Source organism: Mustela nigripes, chromosome 12 (genome assembly GCF_022355385.1).
Source record: "Mustela nigripes isolate SB6536 chromosome 12, MUSNIG.SB6536, whole genome shotgun sequence".
NCBI classification, from domain to species: Eukaryota; Metazoa; Chordata; class Mammalia; order Carnivora; family Mustelidae; genus Mustela; species Mustela nigripes.
The window spans coordinates 64,092,743-64,110,863 of NC_081568.1; the positions used below are offsets into that span (position 1 = coordinate 64,092,743).

Here is an 18,121-nt window from a genome sequence, read left to right on the forward strand (position 1 = left end):
TGCTTCCCTCTCTCTCTCTGCCTGCCTCTCTGTCTACTTGTGATCTCTCTCTGTCAAATAAATAAATAAAATTTTAAAAATAAATAAATAAATAAGCAGGATTATTTCAGGTGGCATTAAGCTCCACGAGGAGCATAAAACAGGGTAAAATGAAAGAAAGTGACATGGAAGGGGGCTGGCTCAGGTTGAGCGACCAGGAAAGGCTTTTCTGAGTAGGTGACATCTGAACAGAGACCTACATGGCAAGAAGGCGCCAGCTGTGGGATGCTCCAGGGGAAGAATGTTCCAGGCAGGGGAACAGCAGATTCAATGGCTCCAAGCTGGGAATGAATTTGGAGTGTTCTAGGCATAGCCAGGAAACTGGTGTGAATGGAGGGTAGAAGGTGAGGAGAAGGTGAGCTCAGAGAATTAGCCAGTGGCCTAGACCTCAAAGGGCTATAGAAGCAGGGTGGAGTGCATTCTGGGGAACCATTGCGGGGGGGTTAGCACAAGAGTAATGTGGTCTGATTCAGGATTTTCAAAGATCACGTTGGCCACTGTGTAGAAATACTGAAAGTGTGGACAGGTCACAGGGGGCAAAGGCTTCCCCAGAGAACCTTCCAGCTCTGCAGAGTGCTGTCTGGAATGTACTGCTGTAGGCTGTAGAAAGCCCACAGGAAGAGCTGGGCAGTGGCACATCCTTGGTTCTGGAATGGCTGTACTCTGTTCCCTGCCCTCTCTCCCCCAAACTGTCTCCAGAGGCCCAGCCCAGGTGGGAAAGAAAGGGGAACACTGGGTTTCAGGCTCTAGAAGGTGTTATGTCTATGGTACAACTGGGGACACAAGCTCGAGGGGTGGACATGAGTGCTCGGTCATGGAGGGGATGGATTGGAATTCCTCATTACAGACCCTGCCAGTCGGCTCCCTGGTATTCTCTGTGCTGGCCAAGGACCCAGACACGGGGTCTGCAGGAGTGGTGGTGTACTCCATAGAGAAGGTGAGCATGGGCCAGTCCTGTGGGAATATGGGCCCCACTGCCTCTCATGGCCACCAGAGGGCAGCATGTCACACACAGCCTACAGGAACCTTGAGTGTTGGGGTGAGGACAGGGTCTTAGTGGTGGCCCAGCCCCGGCTTCCAAACCTTTTGCTGGCCCCCTCTGAACTTCACTTGGCCAAGCTACCTAAGGGTCCCTTCTGTGGACAGGGCCCTTCTTCCCTTCTTCCCCACCCTTTTGCCTGGGGCACTGTCTGCATCCCTGTTGGGTTCATGTGACATCACCAGGTGTCTGATACACAGAAGAGGAAACTGAGAAGTACAGTGTCTTGTCCAAGGTCACACAGACAGCGGGGGCTGTGACCCCAGTTCTCCTGAAGACAAGTTTGCTAGCTATATTTGCTAGCTATAGCTCCTGTCTCCCAAGTGCCTATGATGAGCCTAGCACATTCATTACCCCATTTGACTTTCCTCTCAACCGGCTGCTGACATATCTGAGCTCATTTCCCAGAGGTGGAAACTGAGGCTCAGAGAGGTTATGTGACCTGGTGAGGGTGGCAGGGCTGATCAATAGCAGAGCTAGGGTTCAAGTCCCAGTCTGTCTGAAAGAGGTTCTGGCTTGACTGTGCTCTGCCCTAGGTCATCCCTAGCACTGAGGAGAGCCAGCACCTCTTCAAGATCTTACCCAATGGCTCCATCATCCTCAACGGCAGCCTCAGCTACAACAACAAGAGTGCCTTCTATCAGTTGGAGCTGAAGGCCTCTGTGAGTGGGGGTGGAGGAGCAGATGGAGGGGCCCCACAACCTGAGGCCTGGCCTTACGGAGACCTGTTTCCCCACAGGACTCAGGTGGCATATACAACAACACCTTCATCATCCGCAACTCTTCACATGTCTTCCTGTTCATCTCTGTGGTCGATGAGCCAGACCTGGACCCCCAGTTTGTCAGGGAGATTTACTCAGCCTCTGTGGCTGAGAATGCACCCCAGGTGTGCCGGAGGACCTGGGGGGGTCTGGGTGGACACAAGAGGCAGGGAAAGGGGGCGCCTGGGTGGCTCAGTGGGTTAAGCCTCTGCCTTCGGCTCGGGTCATGATCTCAGGGTCCTGGAATCAAATCCCACATTAGGCCCTCTGCTCAGCGGGGAGCCTGCTTCTTCCTCTCTCTCTGCCTACTTGTGATCTCTGTCTGTCAAATAAATAAATAAAATCTTAAAAAAAAAAAGAGGCAGAAAAAGGGCCTGGGACTCTTATTCAGCTGGTTCTCTGCACAGGGAGAATCGGTGCTGAAGGTAGAGGCTGTGGATAGTGACAAAGGCATTAATGACCCGGTGACCTACAGCATTTCCAGTGAGAATGGGGGTGTCCCCAGGTGGAGGAAGGGATGGGAGCTCTGTCAGAGCTACTGGAAGCAGCAGCTCCCACTGCCTCTCTCCAGACTCCACAATGCCCGGCTGGTTTGACATCGGGCCGGATGGGGTGATCAGGGTCACCGGTTCCCTGGACCGTGAGCAGCTGCTGGAGGAGGATGAGGAGGTGAAGGTGCAGGTCACGGTGAGTGAGGGGTCCACTGCTTCTTTTGTACCCGAACTTCAACTTCTGACCTTTGATCTCTGTTCTCTCTGAGCCTTGGTTCTCTGACCTCTGCTTTCTGGCTTCTGCTTGGGTCCCAGGCCACCGAGATGCACCCCAACATCTATGGACAAAATGCCAAGGTGAGCACATGGGTCACGCTGATGGTGACAGATGTCAATGACCACAAACCTGAGTTCTACAACTGCAGCCTCCCGGCCTGCACCTTCTCCCCCCAAGAGGCCCAAGTCAACTTCACCGGCTACGTGGATGAGCATGCCTCCACCCGCATCCCCATCGACAGCCTCACCATGGTGGTCTACGACCCAGACAAGGTAGGGGCGCCCAGGCAAGGGGTGGCTGGGTGAGGGTCATGGTGGGAGATGGCTAGGGGAGATGGTGGGGAGTGACCCATAGAACAAGGTACCCAGATGCGAAGTGGGGAGGGAGCGGACGGTGGGGGATGGTGGTAATGGTCATGAGCGGCGGTGGAAAATCGAAGTTGTTCGGTGACATTTGGAAATGTTGGGTGATGTTACACCGATGTGTAGTTTTGTGCTCAGGGCGGTGCTAGGTGCTGGTAAGCAGAAAGACAACACTGAGTGGGGGTTGATATTTTGCTAGGTAATGTTGAGTGGCGTCGAGGAGAGGGTGGTGATGGGTGCTTGGTGAAGTTGAGGGATGTTGAGGGATGTGGCAGTGTTGAGCATAAAGTAGCCTAAGTGGGTATGAAGTTGGAGGTGTATTCTTTTTATTTTTTAGTTTTATTTTTATTTTTTTTAAGATTTTATTTATTTATTTGACAGACAGAGATCACAAGTAGGCAGGGAGGCTGGCAGAGAGAGAGAGAGAGAGAGGAGGAAGCAGGCTCCCTGCTGAGCAGAGAGCCCGATGTGGGGCTCGGCTCGATCCCAGGATCCTGGGAACATGACCTGAGCTGAAGGCAGAGGCTTTAACCCACTGAGCCACCCAGGCGCCCCTGGAGGTGTATTCTTAAGTGGACATTGATACTGAGTGGTGGGCAGTCTGGGTGGTATTGAACAATGACTACCTATAGACAATGTTTGGTAGTATTTGGTGATATTGAGTTGGTACAGTATGTGGGTGGAGGAGGTGTCGGGTGGTGGTAGATGGGTAGGTGTGTTGAGTTGGTGGTTGGCGTTGAGTGGAGTGGAAAGGGTGTGGAATGGAGGGTGATGTGGGTAATGGGGTGACTTTGGATGTTGCTGGTGGTTGGTGTTGGTATGGTGGCCGACTGTGTTGAGTGGGGGTTGGTAAAGAAGACCCAGGAATGTCTTCTGGGAGTGAGGGGAATGTGTCCAGGCTCTGTCTTTCCAGCCCAAACCAGGATCCCAGTCACCTGCAGACGTCTTCTAACGAGCCCACCTTTGCAGGGAACAGTGAGCAGCCCCGCTTCCCCAGGTTCCTCTTGCCGCAGTCTCTTGAGAGCCTCCCCTCATGGGACTTCAGAGGCAGGGCCTCCTGACATACGCACCTACAGCCAGGATTAGGGGCAAGGGGCAGGGTGGTGCATTGCAGGGGTTGGGGTCTCTACTATACCTTAAACCCATCTCCACAGGGCAACAATGGCACCTTCCTGCTATCTGTGGGGGGACCTGATGCTGAAGCTTTCAGCGTCTCCCCAGATCGGGCAGCAGGCTCCACGGACGTGCAGGTGTTGGTGAGAGCCCCCGAGCTGGTGGACTATGAGGATAAGACGGTGATGCTGGTGCAGGTGAGGGGTGTTCTGGGCCAGCAGGGAGCTCAGCCCATGGGCCCTCTGGTCCCCACACTGCTGATTCTTCCTCTATCCTCAGGTCGTGGCTACTGACTCAGTCAGTGGGAACGCCTCCATCGCCCTGGTGACCATCCACCTTAGAGACATTAATGACCACCGGCCCACATTCCCCTACAGCTTTTACAACCTCAGTATCTGGGAGCACAGTGCAGACGGCACTGTGGTCACCGACAGCATTCATGTGAGTGAGGATGACCCTGTGGGGCTGGCCTTGGTGAGACACGAAGAAACACGGACCTGGGGACCGTGACCCTGCCCATGTCTATCATCTGATGTCCTCAGGCTCGAGCCAGCATGCACACGTGTGTGTGGGGGGTGTCTATTTGTGAATCAGAGTGTGTCAGGCGTTCTCCCTTTGTGACAGGAAGCAGTACAGTCCTGTCCCCTTCGAGCGCTTGGCTGGCAGCGAGTACCATCATTTCCAAACCATGTCCCATTGTCTAACTCTCTGCCCCACAGGCCTTTGACCCTGACACAGGAGAGGGGGGCCGCATCACCTACAGCCTGCTTCCAGGGAACGGGTAAGGTCTCAGGGTGGGCGGAGGGGGGGCAGCAGGCAGATGAGCGGGGCCCGGGCCTGCCTCGCTGCCTTGCTATGGGGCTAGGGTGCAGGCAAACTCTAGGACACCCAGTTCCATTTCAATTTCAGATAAACAACAGATAATCTGTTTAGTATAAGTGGATGGCAAATATCGCAGGGGACATACTTCAATATTTTTGACAGTTTATCTGCGATTCTAACTCAAGTGGGCATCTTGTATTTTTGTTGCCTCCCTCTGGCCACGCTGCACAGGGCAGACATCTTTGAGGTGGACCAGGGCTCAGGCACAGTGACAGTGAGGAACGGTGAGGCGTTGGACCGAGAGAAGCAGGCCGAGTACTACCTGACGTTGCAGGCCACGGACGGTGGGAACTTGTCAGCCTCCACTACGCTGCACATTGTCCTGCTGGACATCAACGACAACAGGCCTGTGGTCAGCGGCTCCTACAACATCTTTGTGCAGGAGGAGGAGGGCGACGTCTTTGTGACCATCCAGGTGTGGATAGGACAGGGACGGGCTCTGTGATCATGGCGGCCCTGGGTTGGAATCTGGGCTCTCCTCTGTGGTTCCTGAGAAAGTTAATCCATCTCCCGGGCCTCTGTCTCCTCTTTGGAAAATGAGGACAATCATGGTCCTTGTTCCCAGGGTCACTGGGGATCCATGAGATAATATGTGTAAAGTGTTCAGCACAAAGCCCAGCACAGAGCATGCACTCAAAAATATATTAGCCCCTTTAATTCCAGCCCCTCTCTCATTCCAGAAAGGATTTGAGGTGACTTTGATTAAAAATTCAGGTAAAAAAAATTGGAGAAATAAGGAAAAAGAGAAAATGAGAGTGGTGTTGCTAATGGGCACAAAAGTAAAGTTAGAACAGAGAACCATGCTACTGCCAGGAGGGCAGCTGAACATTCAGTTCTGAGCTTTCTGATGGCCAGTGCAAAAAGGGAAATAACAGCGGCCAGGTTCGCAGAGTCTATGAGATTAAAAACCCACGGTTGGCTCCAAAGACATATCAGAGACACGTGTCTCCCAGAGTCATCTGAAAAGGGGGCCTTGGAAGAAGTGGGAAAGAAACCAAGTGCTCAGAATGACAATCATGTGGCCACAGAGCGCTCTCCCACTCCTGGAGCTGTGAGGTTTCCAGAGCACATTCCCATCTCTGGTGTCTTGATTGACGTGGGAAGTAGGTGCTCTGATGGTCCCCAGGTCACAGAAGGGGAACCCTGAGGCTCAGAGAAGTTCAGCGACTTTTTTGGGTGGCATAGCCAATAGGTGGCAGCCCTGAAACCAGAGCACAGAACTTTCTGCCAGGGAAACCTGGGCCTTTGCTTCTTGCTCCTCTGGTCTGTGGGTTCCTTGGGGCAGGAGCATTTCAGATCTGCCGCTGTAACTAATAGGAGCCCTGAGACGAGCTTGGTGAATTAACTGGCCTGAATTCAAAGTGCTAAGAGGGGAAAAGACAGGATCAGGCTACTGGAAAAATCATCTCTGGCTGTCTGTAGGGGAGGCATTTAATAAACAACATCCCAAAGGATCTGAGATGAAAGAATGGGGGAGGGAAAAGACTAGATTCCAAGTCAGAGTAGCCCAGCTCCGGATTCAAAGCCACGTTTGCCGAAGAACCTGCTATGCACTAGGCTCTCTGCTGGGTCCCTGTCCTCTGAGACGAATCCACCATAATGCCCGCCACACAGGACTCTCAGTTAGGGGAAGAGCGCTGGAGAGTCACCCAAGGGTGTCACTTGTGTTGTGCTGAAGATAGCTCAGGGGAAGTGGAGGCCCAGGGGAATCACCAGCCTGGCCCGGAGTCAGGCAGAGAGGCATAGAGGGGAAGGCTTATGCAAAGGCCCGGGAGCATGATGGAACCTGCTGTAGTCTTCATGCTGGGTCACGCCAAAGGCAAACCAAGCACACGTTCAGGACGCTGTCAGGACAAGAACACACACACACACACAGGAGTTGGGTGAAGAATCAATCAGCTGTTTTACAGCACTAAAGTAGTCGTTGTGGGAAAATCAGAATCTTGTTGGACTTCACCCCGTTTACACTTGTTTGCTTTTGACTTTTGAGTATCTATGATATGCTGCCCCACGCCTGCTGTCTACTAGGACCTCAGCTCCCTACGGGCACTGTCTTGATCACGGCTCTAGTGTCTAGAACGGGGCCGGACACCTGGGAGTGTGCAGTAAATGTCTGTGGGATCGAGGAACAAGCTCAGGGCTGAATACCTCAGAATCCTGCAAGCTGTTGATGTGACTCTCCTTGATGGGACACTGAGGCCGAGAGATGAGCCTGTGTCCCACCGGCTTTAGGCCTGGTTACTGTCCTTGTGGGCCGGTGCTGGAGGGGAAGGCCAGGCTGCAGGGGAGGCGCTGGGGAGCTGGGAAGCCCCAATAACTGATGCTGGATGCTGGTTCTCGCATAGGCTCGGGACGATGACCAGCCCGACAACAACAACAGCCGTCTGCATTTCAGCCTGCTGCCCGGCGCCTACAGCCATAACTTCTCGGTAGACCCCGATAAAGGGATCCTCAGGAACCTGGGGCCCCTGGACCGAGAGGCCATTGAACCTGCCCTGGGGGGCCGGATCGTGCTGACCGTGCTTGTGTCTGACTGCGGCAAGCCGGTCCTCAGCACTGAAGTCAACGTCACCATTAACGTGGAGGTGAGGCCTGGCTCAGCTGTGGGCAGGATGCCAGGATGGGCCCCGTGTTAGGGAGCTCCCAACAGGTGCCCGGCACCCCCACACCTCCAGCTGGAGTCACATTTCTGCCCTTTGTGGTAGGGTGGGCAAGAGAGTTCTGGAAGCAGGCCTCTTGGGTTAAGATTCTGGCTCTGTTGTGGGGCTTTAGGCAACCACTCAGCCTCTCTGTGTCCTCAAGTTCCTCATCTGTAAAATGGTGACAAAAATGCCAGAAAGTGAGTTAACGAGTGGAAGGTGCTTTGCAGAGTGCCGGACCCAGGGGAGGTCCTCAGTGTTTCCATTTGCCCCCTAATTCCATGGTTTTACTCTCCCCAGTTTGGGTCACTTGCGGTCAACAGAGTTCTGGGAACAGATGATCCCCCTTATGATGTATCAGGTCATCACAAGGTCGGGAGCCTAGTGACGTCACAACACCCATGTGGTCCACCTCTCTTCATGTATGGGGGCATGTCATCATCTCACATCAGCATGACAAGTAGGATGAGTGCAGGACAATCACATATTTTGAGAGAGGAGAGAGAGAGACCACATTGACACTGACTGCTATCACAGTATATCGTTACCATTGTTCTATTTAGTATTAGTTATTGTTGATCTCTTCCTATGCCTAATTTATAAATTAAACTTTATCACGGGTATGTTTGCTCAGGGAAAAAAAAAAAATAGCGCGTATAGGGCTCAGTACCAGGTTCCAGGCATCTGCTGGGGAGTCTTGGAACGTTTCTCCCACAGATGAAGCAGGAACTATTTACTCTTGGTTCTAGCTATAATTCACGAAGTTCTACTGAAACTCTCCTATCGCCTCACCACCATTCACAGGCAAAGAGAAGGGGTGAAAAATCAGCATTTACAGGGTTTACTGCATACCTGGCCCTGCAAGATAGAGATGGTGAATACCATTTTATTGACCAAGAAGCTGAGGCACGGAGGGTGAGAGTCTTGCCTAGAGCCACAGAATGGGGTTTTGAACCCGATCTGTCTGGTTCTTAGGCTGCCACCAGCTCCCAGGGCACCTTCCTCTAAAGAAGTGTTGTAACAAATGTGTGCCTCTCCAATGTCTATGATGTGGATGGTGCCCCCTAGGCCTGTGGAGTGCACAGCCTGCACCACCCCACAGGGCACCCCTGTGTGTCACTGGGTTGGGATGTCCCCGTCTGGCCCAGCTTGACTCACCATGTCTTGGATTTATTCTGTTGGTCTCACTGTTTCCACAAAGGCCCATGGCCCAGGCTTTCCCTTGTCCCCTCTTTTTGCCTATCCTTCCTGAGCTCAGCTGACCCCAGGACCCTTGCTCTGTGCTCAGGCAGAGCTGAACTCCAGGAGCCTGCCAAGGCTCAGGCCTGGTCCTGGCCTTAGACACCCACTGTCTTCCATTCTTGCCTACCCTCTCCGGCCCTGGCCACCTACACCTACAGAGACTGACACTGTCTGGCTGGGCCAGACGGGGACGCCAATAGGAGCTCAACTCCCCTTCTGGAAAGCAGAGTCTGAGATGGCTCTGAGTCGTGGTCAGAGAAGCAGGGAGGAGTGGGGCCACCCCACAGGGGTGGTGCAGGCTGTGCCTGTGAGCTCCAGGTGTGCGCCCTGGCCTGGTTCTGTCCTCTCAGAGGCACTTTTCTCACTGGTGAAGTGCGGAGATGCTGACAGAGAGTCTGTGCCTTGGGTCAGAGGAAACACGAGCTTCTCAGACTGGCTCTGGGGAGACTGAACCGTGGGGACTCCTAAGGTTCATGTGCTCAGAATTTCCTTTGCCTGCAGGACATTAATGACAACCTGCCCATCTTCAACCAGTCCGTCTACTCCTTCTCAGTGAAGGAGAGGGACCAAGGTAAGTCCTCTCTGGGTCAGGCCGGGCACTGGGGCAGGGGCCAGGCGAGGTGTTGAATCCCTCCCGGGGGCACTTGAGGGAGGCGAGGGCAGGGGAAGCCTCCGGTGGCTGCACCCGGGGTCCCTGTGCAGTCTGCCCTCCTCCACAGGCGAGCTGGTGGGTGTGGTGACTGCCTGGGACGCGGATCAGACGGAAGCTAACAACCGCATCAGCTTCCTCCTGTCGGGGAGCGGCGCCAACAACTTCGTGCTGCGTGGCTTGGTGCTGGGGTCCGGGTGGGCTGAGGGCCGCCTCTGGCTGCCCTCAGATGTGAGCCTGGACTATGAGACACAGGCCTCCTACAATCTGACTGTGAGTGCTGAGAACCCAGACCCCCACGGGAGAGAGGCCACAGCAGGAGTCTCTGTGGCCGTGGAGGACGTGAACGATGAGCCCCCCACTCTGGACCCAGCCTCCCTCCAGGGCATCCGGGTCTCTGAGAATGGCTCACAGCATGGCCTGGTGGCCCAGGTGGTGGCCTGGGACGTGGATACCTTGTCCCAGCTGGAGATACAACTTGTGAACGTCGTCTGTACCAAGGCCGGGGTCAACATGGGCAGCCTGTGCCGTGGCTGGTTCTCCGTGCTGGCCAATGGCTCAGTGTTCATCAGTCAGAGTGAGGCCATCGACTATGAGTCCTGTGACCTGGTCACGCTGGTTGTGCGGGCCTGGGACATCACCACGGACCCCCGCTTCCTGGCCCACAGTGACAACGGTGAGGTGGCCCAGTCTGCAGGGCCCAGGAGGCTGCTGCACAGGGGCCAGGACACATGTAAAGCATTTAGCATGGTGCCTGGCCCAGAGCCACTTGTGAGGCAGGGTGAAGGGGAGGGCAGCTGTCACCGTGCTCATAGCCCACCTCTGACTGTGGTTGCTAGAGGAACTGCACTAACAGCTAGCCTACTCCGAGACAGTCCTGACCCTGAGAGCTGTGCCAGGCACCATAAAAGTCCTCCTGTGTGTCCTTCCCACACTACTGGTAGGCTAGGTGACCCTGTTCAATTTTACAGATGAGGAAACTGAGGCACACAGTGCCAGTAACCTAGCTTACACAGCTAACGAGTAAGAGGTGGGACATTCCCCGGCCGGGCTCAGTCCTTGCCGGATGACCTTGGACAAGTGCTCCCCTCTCTGAAGTATGGGGAGGATACTTCCTGCCACAAAGGCCAGAGGAAACTGAGTGGGCATCCCTGGGCAGGAGCAGGGGAGGGGGTGTGTATGGGAGATGCGTGGGAGGGAGGCAGCAGAAAGCATGGCTGAGGCCCAGGCCTTCTGGGTCAGGCCTTGACCCAGAGGCCAGAACCAGCCAAACTTATTCCTGTAGGAAGTCTTGCCATCACCATCGAGGACATGAATGACAACGCCCCCTATTTTCTGCCTGAAAATAAGACTTTCGGTAAGCGGCCAGCCTTTCCCTCCATACTCTGCCAGGATTTCCTTCGGGCAGCTCCCATAGGCCCTCTTCCGACCCCAGGTTGGCCCGTGGAGAGAAAGGAAGGCCTCCAATCCCACCTCTCCCCCAAAGTTTCAACAAGTGGGGAGATCTGAGTTTTCAGCCCAGCTCTGCCCCAACTCATAATATCGGACCCCGGGCCAGGCCCTCCCCTCTGGGCCTCAGTTTCCTCATCTGCACAATGAGAGGTGGATGGGTTGCTAATTTGATGGCACAGAGGCTGTTGTAATGGGGATTTTGATGATAGAGAGGTTGAAGAAAGATTTGGAGGAGGATTGTGTCCTGAGCTGGACTTAGGATCAGCCCTCAGCTGGGTGGGCACTGGCCCTGACCCTACTGACTCTTTCTCATTCACACTTGTAGTTATCATCCCAGAACTTGTGGTCCCCAACCAGCAGGTGGCTTCTGTCCAGGTAAGCCCTCGATTCCTGCCTCTGTCCATCACATTAGCCCCAGGAGACACAGGACTAAGGCCTTCAGGCCTTCTGGCCGCCCCCAGACTGTTTTAACACAAGAAAGGACATTTATTGGCTCCAACATATCAAAAGAAAACCCCAGAATGGAGATGAGCACTTGCCTAATTGGTAGGATTTAAACTCCATTAATTATCGTTTTGTTGTCATAAAAATTTCATGATCATAAAAACTATTTGCAGGCTAGATTTTTTTTCACTATGCCACAATTCTTGAGTCATACAGACAAATCATAACAGCTGTAAATTAAATGAGTTCCTTGCAGATAAATAATTTCCAGAGTGAAATTATAAAAATACTTCTGTGTATTTTTATACAAGGGATGTGGGATGTGAGTATGTTTGTTAGAGGGTGCTGGGTGTGTTACATGGGCGAGCGAGGCCTCCCACACAGGCCAGGAACTGGGGCTCTGGTGGGCCCTTTAACTGACTTGGGGAGCTGCCTTTCTGGGGCTCAGTTTCCCTCCTGGAAGAAGCTGGCAGTTCCTGGCAGTGATGTGTGGGGATGAAGAGGTTGGGTGATATGTGTGTACCCCCACTTTGCTGTGGAAAGAGGCCAGCATTCCCCGCTTCAAGCTGAGTCCTCACCACAGTTTCCTCTATAAAATAGGGATAGTAATTCTCTCTCCAGTTTCTTTCAAGCCCTAAAGAGTCTTCCAATCTTTCATTACATTCCAATGTCATGAGTGGCCGTAGCCTGGAGCCCTTTTCTTTAAATTGACTTTTTTTTTTTAACTTAAACACCAGCTTTGGTCTCATTCTGAACAGTAGACTCACAGGTCTATGTGTTGGCTCTACGTATCTCTAAAAGGCACTAGAATGAATAAGAACATTTGTGGGGCCCCCGCGCTCCAATTATTTCATGGTCTGCTAAGGGAATTTGTATTCATGTCAGTGAACACTGAAATGAGGGATTTAAGGGAAGGTGCACATAGTAGGTGTTCAGGAAATGTGTGTGTGTGTGTGTGTGTGTGTGTGTGTGTGTGTGGCTTTGGGTTGGGGCAAAGCAGGACAGGATTTCCACATGGGACAGACTTTGGACAGCAACCTGTTGAGTTAGAGGGCCAGAAGCAGGGACTTGTCCAAACCTGGATTTGCAGAGCAAGCCAACTGTTTAAGGTGTTTGCTTAGTTGGGGTGGCCTGGAGGAGGCTGATAGAAATACTGGGACCAGCCCAGGCCATCTCACCTGCTGGTTCTCTGTGCTGGCCAATGGCTCAGTGTTCATCAGTCAGAGTGAAGCCCTTCACCTCTGCTGTGGGTGAAGGGTTGTCTGGCCTGGCCCCTAGGTGTTGTCCATTCTTTCTCCCAGGCCAGAGACAATGACTCAGGGAATAACGGGGCCATCCTCTTCTCTATCCTCCAAGTGGATTTCATCGCCAAGGATGGGGCCACGACCCCTTTCCAGGGTTACTTCCGGGTCACTACCACCTTAGAGGCGGACATGTTCATTGGCAACATTGAGTAACTGTGGGCAGCCCCTGGATGGGCGGGAGTCAACGGGGCCTCAAGACAGTGAGTTCCAGAAGACTCCAGTTTGGGTTCCAAGACTGAGCCATGCTCATCTACCTTCAATAGGCTGGTGACCAACCTTGATTCCACTCTCCAAGGCACCTACCAAGTAACAGTCCAGGCCCAGGACAAACCTTCAGTGGGTCCTGCTCAGGAAGCTAAAATCACCCTGAATGTGAGTATTGGGTCCTGCCTCTAGCCCCCGGTACCCTCTGCCAGCTCCTGGGTCCCTTGTGCTTCATCTTCCCCATTCCTTCCTCCTGTAGCTCTTCACTGTGGACCAAAGTTATCGTGTCAGGTTGCAGTTCTCCATGAACAAGGAGGAGGTGGGCGCCAACATGGAGAAGATTATCACGTAGGTTTGGGACACCTATAGGGGGCTGTGGGGAAGAACAGGGCCCGAGAGTCTGATCCCTGACAAGACCTGGACAGAATGTAGGTCAAACCTGTCCCTGACCTACACTTGATTTTGTCCTTGTCTTTGATCTGTACCTGTACCTGCACTTCCTCTCTCAATGCTCCTAGAAGCATAGGGTTGGCTGGGGAGAGAGAGGCCTAAATAGGACCGTCATGTATGGTTGTGAAGGCTGTGTGCTGCACAGGGGCATTCTGCTCACTAAGTCATAAGCCCAACCCCAGAGGAAGGGGCTACCCTGTCTAATCTGCACAGAGGTGCTACCTGAGTAGCCAATGAAGCTGTCCAGAGGAGGTGTCCCTTTCTAATTCACACAATTCCTAATTCCCCTGGCAGAGTCCTGGCCACAGACCCGGTCTAAGGCTCCTACCCTATGCCTCAGTGACATCTGCCCCCTTTGCAGGGTTCTCACTCAGGCCACCAGGACTACTGTCTATGTTGTGAGCATTCAGGACATGGAATCCACAGCTCGGTGAGTGCCCACAGGCTCAGTGGTTGGAGTGAAATGAGAAGCAGCAGCATGAGGGGCCTGCTGGGTGGTTCTGGACGGTTTCCTCTTTACCCCTGCCCCATTCCAGGGCCCGGGGCCGTTCCTACCTTGATGCCTATTTTGTCTTCTCAAACGGGACAGCCCTGACTCTTGATGAGCTGAGTGTGTGAGTGGGGCTCCCCTTGGGTGGGCAGAAGGGTGAGCAAAACCCTGGGGGATGCCGACATCCCTTGGGTCTGAGTGGGACTCTGTGGCTAGGATGATCCGGAACGACCAGGACTCACTGATGCAGTTGCTGCAGCTGGGGCTGGTGGTACTGGTGAGTGTCAGCACAGGGGAGATGATGAGGGGAGCAGGGAGGGGGAAGGTCCACCCACAACCTCCCTCCCACCTCTTCTCCAGGGCTCCCAGGAGAGCCAGGAGTCAGACCTGCCAAAGTTGCTCGTCAGTGTCATCACAGGATTGGGAGTGGCTTTGCTGTTGGTCATCGTGATCATGACCACGGCCCTCGTGTGTATCCGGAAGAGGTATTACTCCCATCAGCCCCTGTGTCTCCAGCCCTACGTTTCCCACCCTTTGAGACATCTGGTGGGTAGAGAAAGCTTGGCTTTAGACATCCAGTATATCTGTATTTAGTCCCCTGAAACCTGTTGTGATCACTCAGATAGGTCAACTCCCCTCCCTGAGCCTCGGTTTCCTTTGTAGAATGAGTACAACACTAGATTCCTCAAGGTGCACAAGGACGCAACGTGCATCCTGCAAGCAGGAAAATGCTAGTCTTTTCATAAATGCTGCCTCTTTTTCCTTTTGCAATGTTTGGGGCCAGCAGCCACATCTGGATTTGACTCCAGGACTTGCCACTGGCCAGCCCTTGATGAGTCCTTTCCTTTCCCTGGCTCTCACTTGTGCCCTCGGTATTATGGTACTAACCCTCTGACCTGCCAGGGTTGTTGTGAAGCCACACTCTCAGTACCTGCACTGGGCACACAGTGGGCATGCAGGCAAAGTAGTGACTCTCCCAGCCCCTGGCTCTCCACAGCTACCACCGGAAGCTTCGGGCTGTGAAGGCTGCTAAGGAGGCCCGAAAGACAGCGGCAGGGGTAATGCCCTTGGCCTCTGCCATCCCTGGGACGAACATGTACACCACTGAGCGGTGAGCGGGGGTCAGAGAGTGGGTAAGAAGCTCCATGGGGAGTCTGAGGTTCACAACTGCTTGAATAAGCCTTCTCTCCAGGGCCAACCCTATGCTGGACCTCCCCACCAAGGACCTGAACTTCAATTCCCAATCCTCCTCCAGTGACCTAGACCACATGAGGTGAGCAGAGACCCTCACAGCCATGCTGGTCAGTGATGGCGATGGTGGTGGTGGTGGCGGCGGCGGCGGTGGTGATGGTGGTGTTGTTGGTGATGGTGGTGATGGTGGTGGTGATGGTGATGGTGGTGGTGATGGAGGTGATGGTGGTGGAGGTGACGGAGGTGGTGGTGGCGATGGTGGAGGTGTTGGTGGTGGAGGTGCTGGTGGTGCTGGTGGTGTGGTGGTGTTGGTAGTAGAGGTGATGGTAATGGTGGAGGTGGAGGTGATGGTGGTGGAGATGGAGACGGTCATGTGGTGATGATGGTGGAGGCAATGGTGGTTCTTGGACATGGACAGGGAAGACTGGGGCTACTGACTGAGCTCCATCATCTCTCCCACAGTCTCAATTCCCTGGATGACAACTCTGTTGACCTGGAAAAGGACAAGGAGATAATCAAGGCAAGCTGGGGGATGAGCCGGTGCCTGGGGCTTCTTGACATGGGGTCCTTCTCTGAAGGGGTGGGGTGCGGGACAGAGCTGCAGGATCTGCTGCTGACATGAATGTCTCCACACCAGGCCCTGAGAAGCCCAGAGCCTTTGATGGGACCCAACCCTTGCTTTTCTACTGGTTCACTGAGACTTGAGGTGGGTGATTTCCCTCTGGTTCTCAGTTTTCTCTTCTGTAAATGGAGATTGGAACACTAAACATGCAGGGCTTTTTGAGAGTGAAGTTAGAGCAGGTATGAAAACCACCTGGTATGAAGCAAGACCTAAAAAATCTGGTTCCTTCTGTTCATACCTTTGTATGAAAGCTGGCGGGGTGCAGGGAAGAAATCCAGAGGTGGACATAGACTAGTAAAGGAGAGAAGGGAGGCTCAAATAAATAGCAGTGCTGTTATTTGTTCAGTAGGGGAGATGGTTCAATTAGATCAAGAGTTCGCACAGCCTGGGCTGCTAACTAGAATCGCATGGGAAACTCTTTAGAAATGCCAACGTGGTGTCACAGCCACGTTGAGATTCTGTTTCAGTGGGTGGGGATCCAACATGCTTGAGTGTGTTGTTAAAGCTCTTGAAGTTCTAATGTGCAGGATAGAGAACCAGGGAGGAGATCAGCAGGTGGGGCGTGGGGGGGGGGTTGTTGCACAGGGATCTGGCTGTAGCATGGAGGCCACCAAATGGGCCCCCAAAGATGGAGGTCACAGATGGTAATCCGGGTGGCCAGGCAGCACTGAAGGTATTGGGGTGGACGGTTCATCTCTGGTTGAAGATGGTTTGGGGCCAAAACTTCAGTGAATATTTCTGGGGGGAACAGAGGAAGAAGAGAACAGTCTTGTGGGTGAGAACTCGTGGCCAGGTTGGTGGCCCCTGGTGGAGGCCAAGGCAGACCCCTATAGGGGAGTGTCATTGGAGGTTCCCGGTGCGGCTGGGCTTGTGGGCTGGGAGGGGCAGGGAGCCTGAGAGATGAGTCTAGAGAAGGGGAGGTTGGGCCACTGAGAGCCTTCAAAAGCCAGAAAAGAGTCAAGACCGTCCTAGGATGACAGAGGTTTTTATAACTCAGAGAAGCTGCCCAGACTCTACGTCTCTCCTTCAACAGTGGGTGGGCACTGTGGTCTCTGGGTGAGGAACACAGGTGGGACCTTTTTCTGAGGATCTCTTGGTGCCCTAACTCACCCCAAACCTCCGTAAATGTTTGTGTGGAAGGTCTGAGAGACCTGAGAGGTGATCTAATGCAACCTTCACAAGCAACCAAGGCCAGAAGGCTCTGGGGGCTGACCTGCCTGAGGTCAGAAAGCTTGCAAGGCAAGGGCAGACCAGAAATCAGGTCTCCTGTCTCCAAGGACAGTTTGAATTGTCCTAGGCTGCACTGCACTAATGGCTCTCACCGGGGCTCTACGGTGAGGACTCAGGGGATCCCTGTTTAGTCCTTCCTGGGGCCCCTTGGATGTTCCCCGTTTATCAGGGACTGGAAAAGCCCTAGTCCAGAAAAAGCCCGTGGAATGCCCTGGGGAGAATGGTGGCAGGGGCTCTGCCCCCAGAGGTGTCTCTGTGTTGGTGGAGCTGAGCCTGGGGGAGGCTTCACAGGAGGGCGCCCTTGTGAGGAGGTTTGAGTTTGGGGCAAGTTGCAAGGGAAGGGGGAAGAGGAAAGGCAGGGAGATGAGAGTGTGCCGTGATGAGCTGCAGGTGGGACCCTGGGTGTGATGTGGCCCTTTGAGGGTGGCATAGGGAGATGCCAGATTCAACCAGGGGCAGCAACGGACAGTCTTTAGGGCCAACAAGACCCAGTGATCCAAACCCTGCTCTGCCTCTTCCTGGCCATGAGAGCCCTCTGAGCCTCGGTTTCCACATCTGTAAAGTGGGGTACAGGATCCCTGCCTCAGGGGTCCCCTGTGGGTACTTCAGGTCATGGGCTGCGCCCAGCACAGTGCTGGCCTTGGGGTACAGGTGGCAGGAACTGGATTGGACTGACTCCTTGGCACAGGACACTGAGCCTGCTATTATTCAGGACTGAGAACAACACCGAAGTCCTGCTGTGTCCGTGGGTCAGGCAAAGGCCAGAGGAGACTTCCCCCCTCAGGCCCACCCCTTCACCTGTTCACCTGAGCCCATCTGCACCACTAGTGACCATGGTCACCTCTGGGACACAGCCAAGAAACAGGCCCCAGGAAGAGCATGTGGGTGTGCAGTTAAGCAGCCATCTGTCATGGGTTGAAGAGTCCCTTACAGACTGGGAAAATCACCCCCTCTCTACCCTTCATACCTTCCCTCCTTCTCCCCACAGAAGGAAGCCCTACACAGTCCGATGGAGCTAGATACAGAGCCTCTGGGCATGGTGCTGTCAGGAAGGAAGACGGACAGAGGTGGACAGCAGGAGCTGTCCTTCACCAATGCTGGCCTGGACACCACAGACCTGTGATGTCCCTGCCACAGGACCTTTGCTGCAGAGCCCCACATGGTGATCTACGTCGGAAGAAGTCTTGTCACCCCAAACCACACCTACCCCTCTCTGAATACATTAATATATCATGCTACT

At 53.9% G+C, this 18,121-nt stretch overlaps 1 protein-coding gene across 1 annotated transcript in view; it reads left to right on the forward strand.

Annotated features, from left to right (window-relative positions):
• Positions 1–18,116, forward strand: part of CDHR2 (cadherin related family member 2) — a 35,771-nt gene extending 17,655 nt beyond the window's left edge. The window contains exons 7-33 of the mRNA XM_059417421.1: positions 887–976; positions 1,615–1,740; positions 1,818–1,964; positions 2,247–2,322; positions 2,411–2,526; positions 2,646–2,879; positions 4,124–4,279; positions 4,362–4,523; positions 4,802–4,863; positions 5,136–5,379; positions 7,310–7,549; positions 9,347–9,416; positions 9,565–10,170; positions 10,780–10,851; positions 11,272–11,321; positions 12,692–12,843; positions 12,958–13,066; positions 13,158–13,246; positions 13,710–13,778; positions 13,885–13,962; positions 14,055–14,115; positions 14,199–14,323; positions 14,836–14,949; positions 15,031–15,111; positions 15,492–15,549; positions 15,667–15,735; positions 17,870–18,116. Of these exons, the coding sequence (XP_059273404.1) occupies positions 887–976; positions 1,615–1,740; positions 1,818–1,964; positions 2,247–2,322; positions 2,411–2,526; positions 2,646–2,879; positions 4,124–4,279; positions 4,362–4,523; positions 4,802–4,863; positions 5,136–5,379; positions 7,310–7,549; positions 9,347–9,416; positions 9,565–10,170; positions 10,780–10,851; positions 11,272–11,321; positions 12,692–12,843; positions 12,958–13,066; positions 13,158–13,246; positions 13,710–13,778; positions 13,885–13,962; positions 14,055–14,115; positions 14,199–14,323; positions 14,836–14,949; positions 15,031–15,111; positions 15,492–15,549; positions 15,667–15,735; positions 17,870–18,004 (3,591 nt within the window). The 3' untranslated portion in view covers positions 18,005–18,116. The remainder of the gene's footprint in view (positions 1–886; positions 977–1,614; positions 1,741–1,817; positions 1,965–2,246; positions 2,323–2,410; positions 2,527–2,645; positions 2,880–4,123; positions 4,280–4,361; positions 4,524–4,801; positions 4,864–5,135; positions 5,380–7,309; positions 7,550–9,346; positions 9,417–9,564; positions 10,171–10,779; positions 10,852–11,271; positions 11,322–12,691; positions 12,844–12,957; positions 13,067–13,157; positions 13,247–13,709; positions 13,779–13,884; positions 13,963–14,054; positions 14,116–14,198; positions 14,324–14,835; positions 14,950–15,030; positions 15,112–15,491; positions 15,550–15,666; positions 15,736–17,869) is intronic.
• The last annotated feature ends 5 nt before the right edge of the window (positions 18,117–18,121 follow it).